The sequence below is a fragment of the Urocitellus parryii genome, chromosome 11 (assembly GCF_045843805.1).
Source record: "Urocitellus parryii isolate mUroPar1 chromosome 11, mUroPar1.hap1, whole genome shotgun sequence".
Taxonomy (NCBI): Eukaryota; Metazoa; Chordata; class Mammalia; order Rodentia; family Sciuridae; genus Urocitellus; species Urocitellus parryii.
Genome location: NC_135541.1, coordinates 20010727 through 20027487, shown reverse-complemented (window position 1 = coordinate 20027487; position 16761 = coordinate 20010727). Strand labels below are relative to the sequence as shown.

Below are 16761 nucleotides of genomic sequence, written 5' to 3'. Positions count from 1 at the left end.
AAGTTTAGTCCACACATTCCCGGAGGCAGCCATTTTCTTACGGGCTGTTACGCTCACGTTCAAAATATTGATGTCTGGAATGCTTCAGGTTATAATTATCAACTCTGGGTGCCAGGCGGAAAGACAAGGTCTCACCACTCAGACCCAGAGTTGTCTAATTTAAGGTGTTCTTCAACTTGCTTAGTCTTTAGAAATAACTAGTGATAGGCTGGGGTTGTGGCTCAGTGGTGGAGCGCTAGCTTAGCATGTGGGAGGCACTGGGTTCGAACCTCAGCACCACATAAAATAAAAGTAAAGGTCCATAAACAACTAAAAAATATTTTAAAAATAACTAGTGATAAACACAGAAGGTGGGGCCTTGTTTTTTAACCATGTGATCCAAGCGTCAAGTCCTAGAATGGAAGTCAAAGGGGTTAACGTCCTTCCGCAAACTCCGAGAATGGAGTCCGGGGCCTTTAAGACGCGTGCCAAGGGGCGGGGTTTACGGCGGAAGCAGTAGCGCCCGGCCGAAGTCCGGCAGAGGAAGGGCGGAAGTAGAGTATACACTCCTGCGATCATGGCGCAGGAAGGAGAAGATATTAGAGATTACAATTTGACTGAGGAGCAGAAGGCGATCAAGGCCAAGTATCCTCCAGTCAATCGGAAGTACGAATGTGAGTAGATGGCTCACTTCTCTATTCAAATATGGGCACAGGGGCATGCCTGATTCCTTACCTGCAGCTTCCTTCCTCACCTCTACTTTGCCCCTACGTGTTCGGGCATCAACTCTTTGTGCCCTGTGTGCGCCCTGTAATGTATCTTTGTATTTGTCCTAGAGGGTTCTAAAGTAAAAGGCCACCTGGCTTAGGAGTCAGGAAACCTGAGTTTCCACATTTGCAGTCTCTTAACATCAAGCGCCTGATCACATTTATGAGTTTTACTAGTGCGCCAATTATAAAAGTAATTGGGTTTTCAAGAGTTTCGTGTTTGACTTCATATCTAGTAACAGTGGGACAGTTAAAGAGTGTGGCAAATGTAGAGAACTGGGAAAACTAAGATGGGCAATTGTAACTTGGTGTTTTACCTCTTTTTTTTTTTTTTGTAACCAGGAATTGAACACAAGAGGCCTACTGAGCCACGCCCTTTTTAATGTTTTAAGTAAAGACAGGGTCTTTCTGAATTGCTTAGGGCCTCACTAAGTTGTCCGAGGCTGACTTTTATCTTGTGATCCTCCTGCCTCAGCCTTCCAAGCCTTAGCCTTCCTAGCTCGCTGGGATTAAAGGCATGTACCAGAGACCCAGAATTTACCTGCATCGTGTTATAAAAGAACCTGGTTTCTCCATTTATTAGTGACTTTAAGCAAATTATATTGCCTATCTTTATGTCTCAGTTCCTTCATCTAAGGAATAATGTGAACTGGAGGTGTAGTGTGCTTTATGGCATGCAGAAGACCTTGGGTCCAATCTTCAGCACCACAAAAATAAGGAAAGTGAAAGGATAGTTCAGTCTCTTAAATTCTGTATTAGCTGTTATCCTACAGGTGGCTATGGTGGGGAGCGCAAATTTAATTCATTTATCTTCTTAAAATCTTTTATTTTTTCGGGCGGCATCCACTGCTACTCCCAGTGACTGGGGAGGCTGAGGCAGGAGAAACTCAAGTTCCTAGGCCAGCCTTAGCAATTTCGTGAGGCCCTAAGCAATTTAGGGAAACCTGTCTCTAAATAATAAGGTCTGGGGATCCGTGGTAAAGCGCCCATGGGTTAAATTCCCAGTGCAATCAATAAGTAAATAGAGGAGTAGGAAGTGTAGGTCAGTGGTAGAAGCACCCCAGGATTAAATCCTCAGTGCTGCAGTAAATAAAAAATGTACAACTACCACATCATTTTTGCATCTGTGCATTCTTAACCCAGCATATCTCCCTTGCGCTTGCCCTTTTCTCACTTAAAAACAATTTAAAATACTATATGATTAAAAAAGTGGTCACTACTTCTGAGACTGAGGCAGGAGAAACAGGAGTCCTCCAAGTTCCAGATGACCTGGGTAACAAAGACCAAAAAACACCAAAAAAAAAAAAAAAAAAAAACCAACAATAACAAAAAGCAGATATGCAGTGAAAAATAAGTCTTGTAGCTCTGATCCCATGTTTTAGTCCCTGTTTCTAGAGCAACAAATGTTCTAGCATTTTCTCTGTTTAACCAATTACTAGTTGGCAGACATTTAGGATATTTCTATGCTTTTCCATTTTTGTACTGGGGCTTAAACCCAGGAGTGCTTAGCCACTGAGCCACATCCCCATCCCCAGTCCCCTTTCCTTTTATTTTGAGATGGGATCTCACTAAGTTGCTTAGGGCCTCACTAGATTGCTGCAGCTGGTCTCAAACTTGTTATATTGCCTCAGCCTCCCTGTAGCTGGAATTACAGGCTTGTGTGGCCAAGTCTGGCTGAGCCTTTTTAAATAGTCTCTGTTAAAAATGGAGAATGTAAATGATGGGAGGGAAGGGGAGGAGTAGGGGAGATAGGAAGGGCAATAGAATAAAATAGACATTATGATTGCTGTATGTATATAGGTGGCTCTATAACCAGTGTGATTCTGCAATCTGTACAATTAGAAAAATGAGAAATTATACCCCAGTGATTCAAATGTATGAATTGCCAAGATCATTGTAATGTCATGTGTAGCTAATAAAAAAAAAATTAAATTAAAAAAAATGGAGAATGTGCAGGCTGGGATTGTGGCTCAGCGGTAGGGCGCTCGCCTAGCATGTGTGAGGCCCTGGGTTCAATCCTCAGAACCACATAATAAATAAATAAATAATTTGAAAGATGGAAAATATGCATAAAGTGTTTCTGCTGTGTATCAAGGTATTGATGTTCATCTTGAGGAAAAGAACTTGTGTAATTGTGAGGTTTTGTCGCAGAACACAATTCTTCATTGTAAGAATGACTACGAGGGCTGGGGATGTGGCTCAAGCGGTAGCGTGCTCGCTTGGCATGCGTGCGGCCCGGGTTCGATCCTCAGCACCACATACCAACAAAGATCTTGTGTCTGCCGAGAACTAAAAAATAAATATTAAAAATCTCTCTCTCTCTCTCTCTCTCTCTCTAAAAAAAAAAAAAAAAAAAAAGAATGACTACGACAAGCTGTTGTTATTCAGACTTGGGTATTTGACATGAATTTTCTTTAAAATGAACAAAGCAATCTGTCACATCAAGGCAAAAAACTATTATTGGTAATGATAAAATTTAGGCTTTCAAGTTATATTAAAATCTTAGAAAACTTGTGTCTATCCCCATGAGCTTCCCAGTATTTAGAAACTTTTCTGGAGGCTGAGGCAGGAGAATTACAGGTTCAAGGCCAGCCTCAGCAAGTTTGAAGCCAGCCTTGCTGACTTCCTGAAACCCTGTATCAAATAAAAAGAGCAAAAGGACTGGAGATGTAGCTGAGCGGTAAAGAGCCCCTGGGTTCGATCCCCCTTACCAAAAATAAATAAGTGAATTAATAATAAAATGTTTTTTTTTTAAAGTTCTCTATATGGTTGGGGATGTGGCATAGCAGTAGAGGGCTTTCCTGGCATGTACAATGCCTGGGATTTGATCTGCAACACTATCCAAAAAACAAAACAATGTCCTATGTAGTTAAATACATCAATATTATCTGTGTAACAATGAACTAGTATTTTCTAAATTACTAATGCTTGATATTACACCATCAGATATGGATAAGACCCATTGTGAATGTACAACAGATCAATGGATTTTAATGCTACAGAGTATTTTCATACAGAGAACTTTTCAAAGTTTCAGTTCTTTGTATATATATAGCCTCAGATTCTACATTGAACTAATGTTTAAAAAACTACCACATTTTGCATTTTCATATAAAATTTAAAAGACTGTTCATTCTTGTTTGAAAAAACTATTAAAATCTCCTCTGGGGGCTGGGGTACATAGCTCAGTGATGGAGTGCTTGCCCCAGGGAGGCTCTGGGTTCTATCCCCAGCACTACAAACAAAAATTCTTTTTCTTTTGCATATCTGTGGTGCTAGGGGTAGAACCCAAAGCAGGGTCTCCCATGCCAGGCAAGCACTCATCACTGAGTTACATCCTCAAACCAAGGCTGGGTTATATTCATGCATTCAAACTAAATGAACATGCCACAACACATTAAAAATATTTGAACTGGAGGTGGTGGTGCATACCTATGATTCCAGTGACTATGGTGGCTGAGGCAGGAGAATTGCATTTAAGGAGGCCCTAAACAATTTAGTGAGACCCTGTTTCAAAATCAAAAGGACGGGGATGTGGCTCAGTAGTAAAGCTGGTATTTAACCTTGGGTTAAATACCATAAATAAATAAACAAAAATAAAAGTATTTGGAAAAATATGCAAAACAGTGTTGCCTCAGCCTTTCATGTTGCTGGGATTACAGGCATGTTCCATTTCACCCAGCAATGTCATTGTCTTTGTAAACTGATTTTTTTTTTTTTTTTTTTTTTTTTTGTACCTGGGATTGAACTCAGGGGCCCTTGACCACTGAGCCACATCCCCAGCCCTGTTTTGTGTTTTACTTAGAGACAGGGTCTCACTGAGTTGCTTAGCACCTCACTTATTACTGAGGCTGGCTTTGAACTCAGGATCCTCCTGCCTCAACCTCCTGAACTGCTGGGATTACAGGCATGCACCACCACGCCTGGCTTGTAAACTGATTTTTTAAAAATTGAAGTATAATTTAATATCACAATGGAGTAAAGTGCTTAGACCTTAAAATGTAAAGTTAATGAGTTTTGCTAAACACAGACCTCTGTGTAACCAGCACTCCAATCAAACTAATTTGATCACCCTAGAAAGTTCTATCCTGCTTTTTTTAATCCCTTACCTTGAGGCAAATACATATTTTCCCCACTTCTAATGGAGATTGACCACAGGGACACTCTATCAGTAAGTTACATCCCTAGCCCTCTTAATTTTTAAAAAAATTGAGACTAGGTCACATTAAATTGCCTGGGCTGGTTTCAAACTTGCAATTATTTTGCTTCAGGGCCTTGAATAGCGGGGACTACAAGGTAGTTGGACTACAGGTACACACCACTATGCCTTGTTCACATTGTGGTTTCTACCCCATAGCTTAATTTTTTTCTTTTTTTTTTTTTTTTTTTGTGGGGGGGTAGGGTGGCGGGAGTTGAACCCCAGCCCCACACACACTAGGCAAGCACTCTACACTGAGCTACATCTCCAGCCCTTTTTTAAAAAGTTAAAAAAAAAAGTTTTTTGGCAGGATCTTGCATTCCTCAAATTTATAATCTTCCTGTCTCAGCCTTCCAAGTGGACTCCGATTACCAGCTATATCTGCTAGCTAACAGTTACGGAATTTTTTTTTTTTTTTTTTTTTTTAAAGAGAGAGTGAGAGAGGAGAGAGAGAGAGAGAATTTTTTTTTTTTAATATTTATTTTTTAGTTCTCGGCGGACACAACATCTTTGTCTGTATGTGGTGCTGAGGATCGAACCCGGGCCGCACGCATGCCAGGCGAGCGCGCTACCGCTTGAGCCACATCCCCAGCCCCAGTTACGGAATTTTTGAATCTATCCTCCCACAGAAACTGGGGGACAGAGCCCTACCAGGAGATTACATTTCAAAGGAATGTCTCTAAGGTCCTTGAAAAAGATACTTTTAAGTTGTGAGAGATATATATTTATAATTGTAAGCCCTTTTTAGTACTTGCTCTAAGAAGGGAAGATTGGGGGCCTATGTCAGGTTTTAGCTAGAATGAACAGAAAAATCTGCCTGTTAAGCTTTTTTTCTTGCAGGGATGATAACTTAGGCTGCTAAAAGCAGCCATGCTAGAGTTTGGTCAAGTGCAGGGGTTCATATGAAGTTCTTAAAGTGCTGAGAGTTTGCAGTTCTTACTTAACAGTGTTTTTAGATTCATATTAATGCCTGTTATCAGTAATTGATGATTTTTATTGCTGAGTAGTGGTCAAGTGCCCCTGAGTTCAATTCCCAGTACTCTCCCCTCAAAAAAGCACTTAACTTTGTTGAGTAGATAGAAAAAGCTCTGGGCTTCCTCAGTTTTCTTGTTCTTCAAAGGATGATGTTCTTATATTAATAATAATAAGCTCTAGTTTTTTTCTTATGGTTTTAGGGTCAAGATTAGTAACTTTTAAATGTTTTTACCTTTTTCCCTCAGATTTGGATCATACAGCAGATGTCCAGTGAGTATAGCAGGAGTTTGTTCTTTTGAAATCATGTATCAAAATATGAAGGCTGAATATTTTAATCTGTGTGTTCCTATCTTATTTTTCTACTCTGTTTATTCGTAACATAAAAATGGTGATTTAAAAGCACTCAGTTAGGATGCCATTAAATTGAGGTCATTAGTTTTGTACTTGTCAAGCTGATTTTATTTGACTTTGCTATTGAGGGTTTTTGTTTTTTATTTTTTGGTGCAGTGAAATATATTACACAGAGAGCATGAATGTATTTCTTTAGGTTACATGCATGGGGAGATACTCTGGAGGAAGCATTTGAGCAGTGTGCAATGGCCATGTTTGGTTACATGACAGATACTGGGACTGTGGAGCCCCTCCAAACAATAGAAGTAGAAACCCAAGGTAACTAACGCATTCACAGGGAAAAAATTGTTATGTAGATATGCAGTGTTTTATATAATCTGAGTGTATTTTCACAATAAGAATAACAAATTGGCCTGGGATGTAGCTCATTGGCAAAATGTCTGCCTTGCATTTGCAAAGCCCTGGGTTCAACTCCCAGTTCCAAAAAAAAAAAAAAGAATAACAAACTGCTGAGCATGGTGGCGCATGCAAGTAATCCCAGGGACCTAAGAGACTGAGGGGCAGGAGGATTGAAAGTTCAAAGCCTGCCCTAGCAACTTAGTGAGGCCCTAAGCAATTTAGTGAAACCCTTCTCTAAATATTAAAAAAAAAAGGCTGGGGATGTGACTTGGTGATTACATGTCCCTGGGTTCAATTCCTAGTACCCTCTCCCTCCATAAAAACCCTAAACAATAAAATAATTAATTATGAGCTCAAATTTCCACTTTCAGCTAACCTAAGAAATTCATTACACTTTTAAATTGGAACAAGATTTTAGATACCAGAATTATTAAACTCATACTATTATGGTCCTTTTTGATCCTGTGTAGGAGATGACTTACAATCTCTTCTGTTTCACTTTTTGGATGAGTGGCTTTATAAGTTCAGTGCTGATGAATTCTTCATACCCCGGGTAAGCAGGGTTTTTCTTTTTCTTTCTTTTTTTTTTTTTTTTTAATTGAGCAAATGGGTTCTTAGTTCATATTTAAAATTGAACAATTGATTTAAAATAGAACATGTGCCAGGCATGGTAGCACATGCCTGTAACCCCAGTTACTTGGGAGGTTGAGGCAGGAGTATCACAAGATGGTTACCAGCCTCAGCAACTTAATGAGATCCTGTCTCAAAATTTTAAAAAATAGAAAGGGCTGGGGATATAGCTCAGTAGTAAAGCACTGTTGGGTTCAATCCCAGTGCCAATAAAATTAACGGGTGGTTCCCTCTAAAATCTGGAACAAGACAGGGATGCCCTCTATCACCACTTCTATTCAATATAGTTCTCGAAACACTGGCCAGAGCAATTAGACAGACGAAAGAAATTAAAGGCATAAAAATAGGAAAAGAAGAACTTAAATTATCACTATTTGCAGATGACATGATTCTATACCTAGAAGACCCAAAAGGGTCTACAAAGAAACTACTAGAACTAATAAATGAATTCAGCAAAGTGGCAGGATATAAAATCAACACGCATAAATCAAAGGCATTTCTGTATATCAGCGACAAAACTTCTGAAACGGAAATGAGGAAAAACACTCCATTCACAATATCCTCAAAAAAAATAAAATACTTGGGAATCAACCTAACAAAAGAGGTGAAAGATTTATACAATGAAAACTACAGAACCCTAAAGAGAGAAGTAGAAGAAGATCTTAGAAGATGGAAAAATATACCCTGTTCATGGATAGGCAGAACTAACATTATCAAAATGGCGATATTACCAAAAGTTCTCTATAGGTTTAATGCAATACCAATCAAAACCCCAACGGCATTTCTTGTAGAAATAGATAAAGCAATCATGAAATTCATATGGAAAAATAAAAGACCCAGAATAGCAAAAGCAATTCTAAGCAGGAAGTGTGAATCAGGCGGTATAGCGATACCAGATTTCAAACTATATTACAGAGCAGTAGTGACAAAAACAGCATGGTACTGGTACCAAAACAGGCGGGTGGACCAATGGTATAGAATAGAGGACACAGAGACTAATCCACAAAGTTACAACTATCTTATATTTGATAAAGGGGCTAAAAGCATGCAATGGAGGAAGGATAGCATCTTCAACAAATGGTGTTGGGAAAACTGGAAATCCATATGCAACAAAATGAAACTGAATCCCTTTCTCTCGCCATGCACAAAAGTTAACTCAAAATGGATCAAGGAGCTTGATATCAAATCAGAGACTCTGCGTCTGATAGAAGAAAAAGTTGGCTCCGATCTACATATTGTGGGGTCAGGCTCCAAATTCCTTAACAGGACACCCATAGCACAAGAGTTAATAACAAGAATCAACAAATGGGACTTATTTAAACTAAAAAGTTTTTTCTCAGCAAGAGAAACAGTAAGAGAGGTAAATAGGGAGCCTACATCCTGGGAACAAATTTTTACTCCTCACACTTCAGATAGAGCCCTAATATCCAGAGTATACAAAGAACTCAAAAAATTAGACAATAACAAATAACCCAATCAATAAATGGGCCAAGGACCTGAACAGACACTTCTCAGAGGAGGATGTACAATCAATCAACAAGTACATGAAAAAATGCTCACCATCTCTAGCAGTCAGAAAAATGCAAATCAAAACCACCCTAAGATACCATCTCATTCCAGTAAGATTGGCAGCCACTATGAAGTCAAACAACAACAAGTGCTGGCGAGGATGTGGAGAAAAGGGTACTCTTGTACATTGCTGCTGGGATTGCAAATTGGTGCGGCGAATTTGGAAAGCAGTATGGAGATTCCTGGGAAAGCTGGGAATGGAACCACCATTTGACCCTGCTATTGCCCTTCTCAGACTATTCCCTGAAGACCTTAAAAGAGCATGCTACAGGGATGCTGCCACATCGATGTTCATAGCAGCACAATTCACAATAGCTAGACTGTGGAACCAACCCAGATGCCCTTCAATAGATGAATGGATAAAAAAAAATGTGGCATCTATACACAATGGAGTACTATGCAGCAATAAAAAATGACAAAATCATAGAATTTGCAGGGAAATGGATGGCACTAGAGCAGATTATGCTTAGTGAAGCTAGTCAATCCCTAAAAAACAAATACCAAATTTCTTCTTTGATATAATGAGAGCAACTATGAACAGAGCAGGGAGGAAGAGCAGGAAGAAAAGATTAACATTAAACAGAGACATGAGATGGGAGGGAAAGGGAGAGAAAAGGGAAATTGCATGGAAATGAAGGGAGACCCTCATTGCTATACAAAATTACATATAAGAGGTTGTGAGGGGAATGGGAAAATAAACAAGGAGAGAAATGAATTACAGTAGATGGGGTAGAGAGAGAAGATGGGAGGGGAGGGGAGGGGGGATAGTAGGGGATAGGAAAGGTAGCAGAATACAACAATTACTAATTGGGCATTATGTAAAATTGTGGATGTGTAACTGACGTGATTCTGCAATCTGCATTTGGGGTAAAATTGGGAGTTCATAACCCACTTCAATCTAATGTATGAAATATGATATGTCAAGAGCTTTGTAATGTTGTGAACAACCAATAAAAAAAAAAAAAAATTAACGGGTGGTGCATTCCTATAATCCCAGATGCTCAGGACACTGAGGCAGGAAGATCTCAAGTTCAAAGCCAACCTCAGCAACTTAGTGAGACCCTGTCTTATAATAAAAAAGGACTGGAGATGTAACTCAGTGGTAAAGTAGCCCTAGGTTTAATCCCCAGTAGCCACCAAAAAAAAAATGAAAACCTGTGATGCAAAACTAATCCATATAGATATTAAAAAGTATTGGGCTGGGGGTGCTGGGGTTGTGGCTCAGAGATAGAGCACTTGCCTAGCATGGATGAGGCACTGGGTTCAATTCTCAGTACCACATAAAGTAAAATAAAGACATTATGTTCTCCTATAACTAAAAATTTTTTTTTTTTTTTTTTTTTTTTTTTTTTAAGAGTGGGGCTGAGGATATAGCTCAGTTGGTAGAGTGCTTGCCTTGCATGCATAAGGCCCTGGGCTTGATCCCCAGCACCACCAAAAAAAAAAAAAAAAAAAAAAAAAAAAAATTATATAAATTATAGACACTTCTTTGTTAACCTCAGTTTGCTTTGGAACATACATTTTGTTCTCATGTTCTTTCTCTCTTTAGTACTGGGGATTGAACCCTGCAGTGCTTTATCATTTAGCTACATATCCAGTCTTTTTCATATTTTACTTTGAGATAGGGTCTTCCTGAATTGGTGAGGCAGGCCTCAAATTTGTATTCTTCCTGCCTTAGCCTACCAAGTCTCTGGGATTACAGGCATGTGCCACTGTTCCCGAATGTATTTAAATCTCTGATCATGTACTTGTCATTAATAGGATTGTATGATAAGCTTAAACCTAAAGTCTTCATCTGTATTCTGTGTCTCCCAAGTTTGAGCTGTGTTTATGTCTTTACATATGTTCCTTTTGTTCCATTTGAAGTTTAGCAGCTCTGATACTTTGGTCTAAGTTCAACAATTGCTGCTTTTAGTTTTTCTTAATGTAAAAAAAAAGAAAAGCCATATGGAGATTGCTTGCAGCAGCAGCCTTTAGAAGGAACACCTCTCCAAATCATTGTTACTTATTATTACATGGCCCTCCCTGCTTCCTTAATTCCTCCATTATCTTCTTTAAAGTCTCCATCCATATTCTACCAACTGAGCCACTCTTTCTACAGAATGCCAAAAGTATCATAAAAATAGACTGAAAAAAGAAAAAGGGGAAATAAAAAAGGTTGAGAGTGACTGAAATCTTATATCCTCCTTCTCTACCATGTATCTTACAGAGATGTTCTTTTGACTCTTCTTTTCTCTTCTTTTTTTTTTTTTTTTTGATGCCGGGGATTGAATTCAGGGCCTCGCAGTTACTAAGTGCATACTCTACTACTGAGCTATACCTAACCCCTTGAGTCATTTTTTTAAATGTCTTTTTGTTGTTGTTGTTGTAGTAGTTTTATTTATTTTTATGTGGTGCTGAGGATCAAACCCAGTGGGGCCTCACCCTTGTACTGGGGTTGTGACTCAGCAAAAAATAGAGCGCTCACCTAGCATGTGCGAGGCCCTGGGTTTGATCCTCAGCACCACATAAAAATAAATAAATAAAATGAAGGTATTGTGTTCCACTACAACTAAAAAATAAATATTAAAAAAAAGAATATCATCCTTGTGCCAGGGTCGTGGCATATGCCTATAATCCCAGTGGCTTGGGAGGCTGAGTCAGGAGGATCTCGAGTTCAAAGCCAGCCTCAGCAACAATGAGGTGCTAAGTAACTCAGTGAGACCCTGTCACTAAATAAAATACAAAATAGGGCTGGGTAAGTGCTCTTAAGTTCAGTCCTCATTACCAGGAGGAAAAAAAAAAAAAAGAATATTGCCCTTGAATATGTTAAGAAAAACCTTATTTCCTTGAAATGCATTTAGTTTGTTCTGTTTTAATTTTCTTTGCTTCAGAGAAGTTGTTTGCCATTATTTTCTAGAAAAAGTAGTAACCTAGACATGTTTTAGTAGATAGTTTAGTATAAATTTTTTTTAAATTTAAATCTCTCTTTTCTTTAGGAAGTGAAAGTACTTAATATTGATCAAAGAAATTTTAAATTACGGTCAATTGGGTAAGTTTTAAACTTTTCTAAAAGTAGCAGATCATGAAGGATGTTGGTTATATTCTTCATTGTACTCAGTGGGCAGAAAGACAAATAGAAATGTTAAGTCAGGGGACCACTTAGACTGGTCAGGATGTTGCATATTGAGATTGTGAGAGAGATACCAAGGAGTAAGAACCTCATCTGAACTTTGGAGGATCAGAAATTTGTCAGAATAAAGTTAATTCTGTTTATTAAGCTTGATTCCAAATTTGTTGATTAAGGGGGGGGAAAAGTATGAGTGTGTGTATAGCTTGTTTATATATACATATATATGTATATATAAATAAAATTGCTAAATGTCACTGCTTAAACCCCCAACTTGGTGGATGAGAAACACTGACACATCTTTTGACATAGCTCATAACTTCTAGACCCACTCAAATCAGTTTCTTCTATACAATTTATACTTTTCTTCTTTTATTTTCCTTCTAGAGTTTGTAAACAGTCGATTAGGTGACTTTAACTGGACTTGTTTCTTTAGTCACTTAATTATATCTTTTAGATTATCTATATATAGTTTAACATTACCATTTCATATTGAATCTTATTAGTTTCTTTTTATAAAATGAGGTCTTGTATTATCTTCTCCTTTTTCTTTTATCCCTACAACACATTTTATTGCTCACACATAAGCATATGTACAGAGATTTTTCTCTATGAAATGGTGGAATATTGCATACATTAGGCTAATTGACCTTTTTTTTCGGGGGGGGGTACTGGGGATTGAACCCAGAGGTTCAATCCACTGAGCTACATACCCAGCCCTTTTTATTTTTTATTTTGAGACAGGTTCTCACTAAGTTGTTAGGCTGGTCTCGAACTTGCAATCCTCCTGCCTCAGCTTCTTGAGTCTCTGAGATTATAGGTGTGTGCCACTGAGCCTGGCAGGCAAATTGACATTTAACTCTTAACATTAAAATTACCTTTACTGTTATGATGTTTTCTCAACATCATGTGTGAAAGATATATATTATTCGTAGTAGAAATAGTAGTAACCTAGACATGTTCTAGTAGATAGTCTAGTAGAAATGTAATGGTGAGTATTTGTATATATTTATGGTATCCTCTTAAAAAAAAAAAAACTGGTTCAAAATTATTTAGCTAGGAAGTAGTTGAACAGAATTTCAAGATTTGCTTGTTTCTACTGTACCATGTTGTGATATTTAGCCTCATTAGTGTCAAAGGTAGATAAGAAAATTCTCTCAAGTTCTAGGAGAGTATCTTTCTAGGGCTTTCTGTATACAGACTATAGATATTTTGGGAAAAGTTATAAAATGCAAATCAAGCTCAGACTATATTGCAGAATCAAGTATTTTGTGTTTGTGGTACTCAGACCTGCTTTCTCCGTGAAAGATATTATTTAATTGGTTCTATAGCTCTAAGTGCAGTGGAAATTTTCAACATGGCACCCTATTATAAAATATTCACTAGTCAGTATTTATTGAGAATCTACCTATAAGCGTACTATACTGGGGCTTTTTGGGGATGGGGCAGCTTTCAAGCTTGAGAGCAACAAGTCCTTCCACACCTATATTTGCTGGCAAATCAAAGTGAAATCTGTTTAGCTTCCCTACCCCTTCCCTCTTCTTTTGGATCTCAACTATCTGAACCATGTTTATAAGGCTTATTTTAAAATATGTAAAGAGAACAAATGTAAAACTTTGGAAATCTTAATCATGTTTTAATTTTACTTCTCAAGGTGGGGAGAAGAATTTTCATTGTCCAAGCACCCTCAGGTATGTTTTAAAGTCTACCATTGAAAACTTTATGCTTCCTTATCATAAAATCTGTAAACGTGACAATAATCTTCAACTAATTCTAATAATTGTTCTAATGTGATAAGGTTTTCTTAAACTTTCTGACCTCTGGATATGTTAAAGCACTGTGATTTTACACATCTGATTAGATGTGTTAGGATTAAGCTTTGGGCTCTGGGGCTAGGTTTGTTACAGAATGTTGTGGGACTTAAAAGTTCATTTGCCTTTTTGAGCAGTAGTTTCTTCTGCAATGAAGGTATAGGACTAGATTGTTCTTAAAGTGCTTTCTACCTCTTATATTTTCCAACCTGTATACACTTACTCTGTAATAGTTAAACCTCTGGGAACAGGAATTGGGAGTTTTTTTTTTTCTGTAAATGTATTAAGATTTGTAGGCCAAACTGGGCATGGTGGTGCACACCTGTAATCCCCCTGGCTCAGGAGACTAAGACAGGAGGATTGAGAGAGTTGAAAGCCAGCCTCAGCAATGGCGAGGCACTAAGCAACTCAGGGAGACCCTGTCGTTAAATAAAATACAAAATAGGTCTGAGGATGTGGCTCAGTGGTTGAGTGCCTCTTCGTTCAAAATTACCAAAAAAAAAAAAGGATTTGTAGACCAAGAGCAATGGAAGAGCAACCACTTAACTCTTCTGTTATAGCACTGAAGAAATCATAGAAGATACATAAATGAGTGTATCTGTGTTGCATTAAAACTTTACTTATAGACATTGAAATTTAAATTTCATATCACTTTCTAATGTCATGATTTTTTTTTTTTTTTTTTTTTTTTTTTTGCTGAGGTACTACGGATTGAACCTAGGAGTGCTTAACCACTGACCCACATCCCCAGCCCTTTTTTGTATTTTAGAGATAAGTTTTCACTGTGTTTCTTAAGGCTTTGCTAACTAAGTTGCCTAGGCTGACTTTGAATTTATAATCCTCCTACCTCAGCCTCCTGAGTCACTGGGATTATAGGTATGCACCACCAGGTCCAGAATCCCCAGCCCTTTTGATTTTTATTTTGAGACAGGGTCTCTAAGTTGCATGGGGCCTCACTAAGTTGCTGAGGCTGGCCCACAACTCTGGATCCTTCTGTCTCAGCCTTAAAAGTGGCTGGGATTACAGGCGTGCACCACTGTGACTGGCTTTAATTTAGAGATTTAAAACCGTTGTTATTTTGTGAGATTATACAAAAATACATGGCAGGCCACATTTGACCAATGGGCTGTAGTTTGCTGACCCTTGTGTTTAGGCCAAGAAAGCCTAAATTAGTTCCAGATGACTGGAAAATCCTGGTTGCTTCCAGTAACCATGGTATCATTTTTTCAACTGCTGTATGATGAAATGAATTCTGATGAGGAACTTGTGTTATAGTAGCTGTTTCAACAAGGTTGAAAGGAAAGAGAAGCATAAAAAGAAGAGAAACCAAGCAGGTGCAATGGTGCACAGCAACAATCTCTAGAAACATCACACTGGATTTTTCCAAAGTAAACTTGTATATTCAGGACATAGCATGACATTTTAAGGAGACCTAAGAGGGGCCAACCATCACATATCCCTTGGGGCCCCTTTTAGAAGGGGAATACTGCCACGAATGGGGCAATAATATGTTCTAGCATGGTAGTTTTGTTCTCTAAAGTTATTAGAGCGCCATGGTGCATGCCTGTAATCCCAGTGGCTTGGAGGCTGAAACAGAAGGATCATGAGTTCAAAGCCAGCCTCAACCTCAGCAAAAGCAAGGCACTAAACAACTCAATGAGACTCTGTGTCTAAATAAAGTACAAAAATGAGCTGGGCATGTGGCTCAGTGGTGGAGTGCCCCTGAGTTCAATGCCTGATACCACCCCCCACCCCGCCAAAAATACAAAATTTTTAAAAAGGGCTGGGGAATGTTGCTCAGTGGCTAAGTGCCCCTGCATTAAATCATCAATACAAAAAAAAAAAAAAAAAAGAAGAAGAAGAGAATGAATGCTGGAGAAGATGTGAAGTAATTTTCTGAGTGAAGGGGACAAAGGGAACTTAGCAATAAGTGGTCAATACTGAATGCCTGTTTGAGATTTGCAGATATACACAGAGGGTATTACTAGTCATGTGGAGAATTTTCACCTGAAAAGCTGTATCTCACTTTCCAGCTAGATTTGAAGAGAAGTACAAAGGTAAAGTGAATATTGGCAGCTGAGGAGAAGACAATACATTGACATTCTAGGGCACAAGTTGGAGAATGGGGGGGTAGTTAGGGACTAGGAGAAATCCTAGCTAAAGAGTGGAAAAGCTTGTGTTCTTTGATTAAACCCATGTTTAAGTGAAAAAATGGATGTCCAGACAGGTCAGGCACCTTCCTTGCCCAAGTGGAATCACAACCTGGAGTGGAGTTCCATCTCCTAACTCCAGGTCAGTACTCCTTCAGCTGTGTACATTTTCCCTCTCCTTTTTATTGGATCAGTATATAATATTGTCTTAATTTGATAACTAGTTGTTTTATGTGGGTTTTAAATTTTTCAGAATAGTATTAAATTTTTGACTTTCTGACAGTTGTTGCTGAAGTTAATAATTCTGATTCTTTTTTTTTTCCTATTTTTTTCTCTAACCCCATCTTCAGGGAACAGAAGTCAAAGCAATAACATATTCAGCAATGCAGGTCTATAATGAAGAGAAGCCAGAAGTTTTTGTGATAGTTGACATTTAAGATGCAAAAAAAATGAAAGAAAGAGAAGGAAGGACGGACATACTCCTATGAAGACCTTTTTTTTTTTTTTTTTTTCAGAAATCCTCCTTTTGAGAAGATCAGTGATTTGATCTCTATGGTATCTTGATGAATGGACATTGATACATCAGAAAGTTTTAACTTAAAGTGTGACTTTCAGAAATGGGAAAATCGGAGCATACCCTTGGTCTGTGTTCTCTACATATTCAAACTTTAAAGAATTCTTCAGTGCTTGAGGGCATTTATGTTCTCTTTGTTAATTCCCTGTTATGTCAGCTAGTACCCAAGATTCTTCTAATGGAATGAGAGTCATCCAGCTTGGTCCCAGAAAGAATCACTGGTATAAGTAGCAGTTGGGATGGAATCTA

The 16761-nt window shown here is 38.3% G+C and overlaps 1 protein-coding gene across 9 annotated transcripts; it reads left to right on the top strand.

Annotated features, from left to right (window-relative positions):
• Window positions 1–529: 529 nt before the first annotated feature.
• Zbtb8os (zinc finger and BTB domain containing 8 opposite strand) lies at window positions 530–16624 on the top strand. 9 transcript variants are annotated; one of them, XM_026406822.2, is made up of 8 exons: window positions 535–653; window positions 6165–6189; window positions 6467–6588; window positions 7140–7222; window positions 11847–11899; window positions 13632–13668; window positions 16012–16080; window positions 16289–16362. In XM_026406822.2, exons 1-7 carry the CDS (start codon window positions 557–559, stop codon window positions 16072–16074), a joined length of 480 nt encoding a protein of 159 aa, XP_026262607.2. In that variant the 5' UTR covers window positions 535–556; the 3' UTR covers window positions 16075–16080; window positions 16289–16362. The 9 variants fall into 9 exon arrangements, with proteins under 9 accessions (XP_026262606.2, XP_077659831.1, XP_026262608.2 ...); XM_026406821.2 differs by lacking the exon at window positions 16012–16080 and having other exon boundaries at window positions 530–653; window positions 16289–16624; XM_077803700.1 differs by lacking the exon at window positions 11847–11899 and having other exon boundaries at window positions 16289–16624.
• The last annotated feature ends 137 nt before the right edge of the window (window positions 16625–16761 follow it).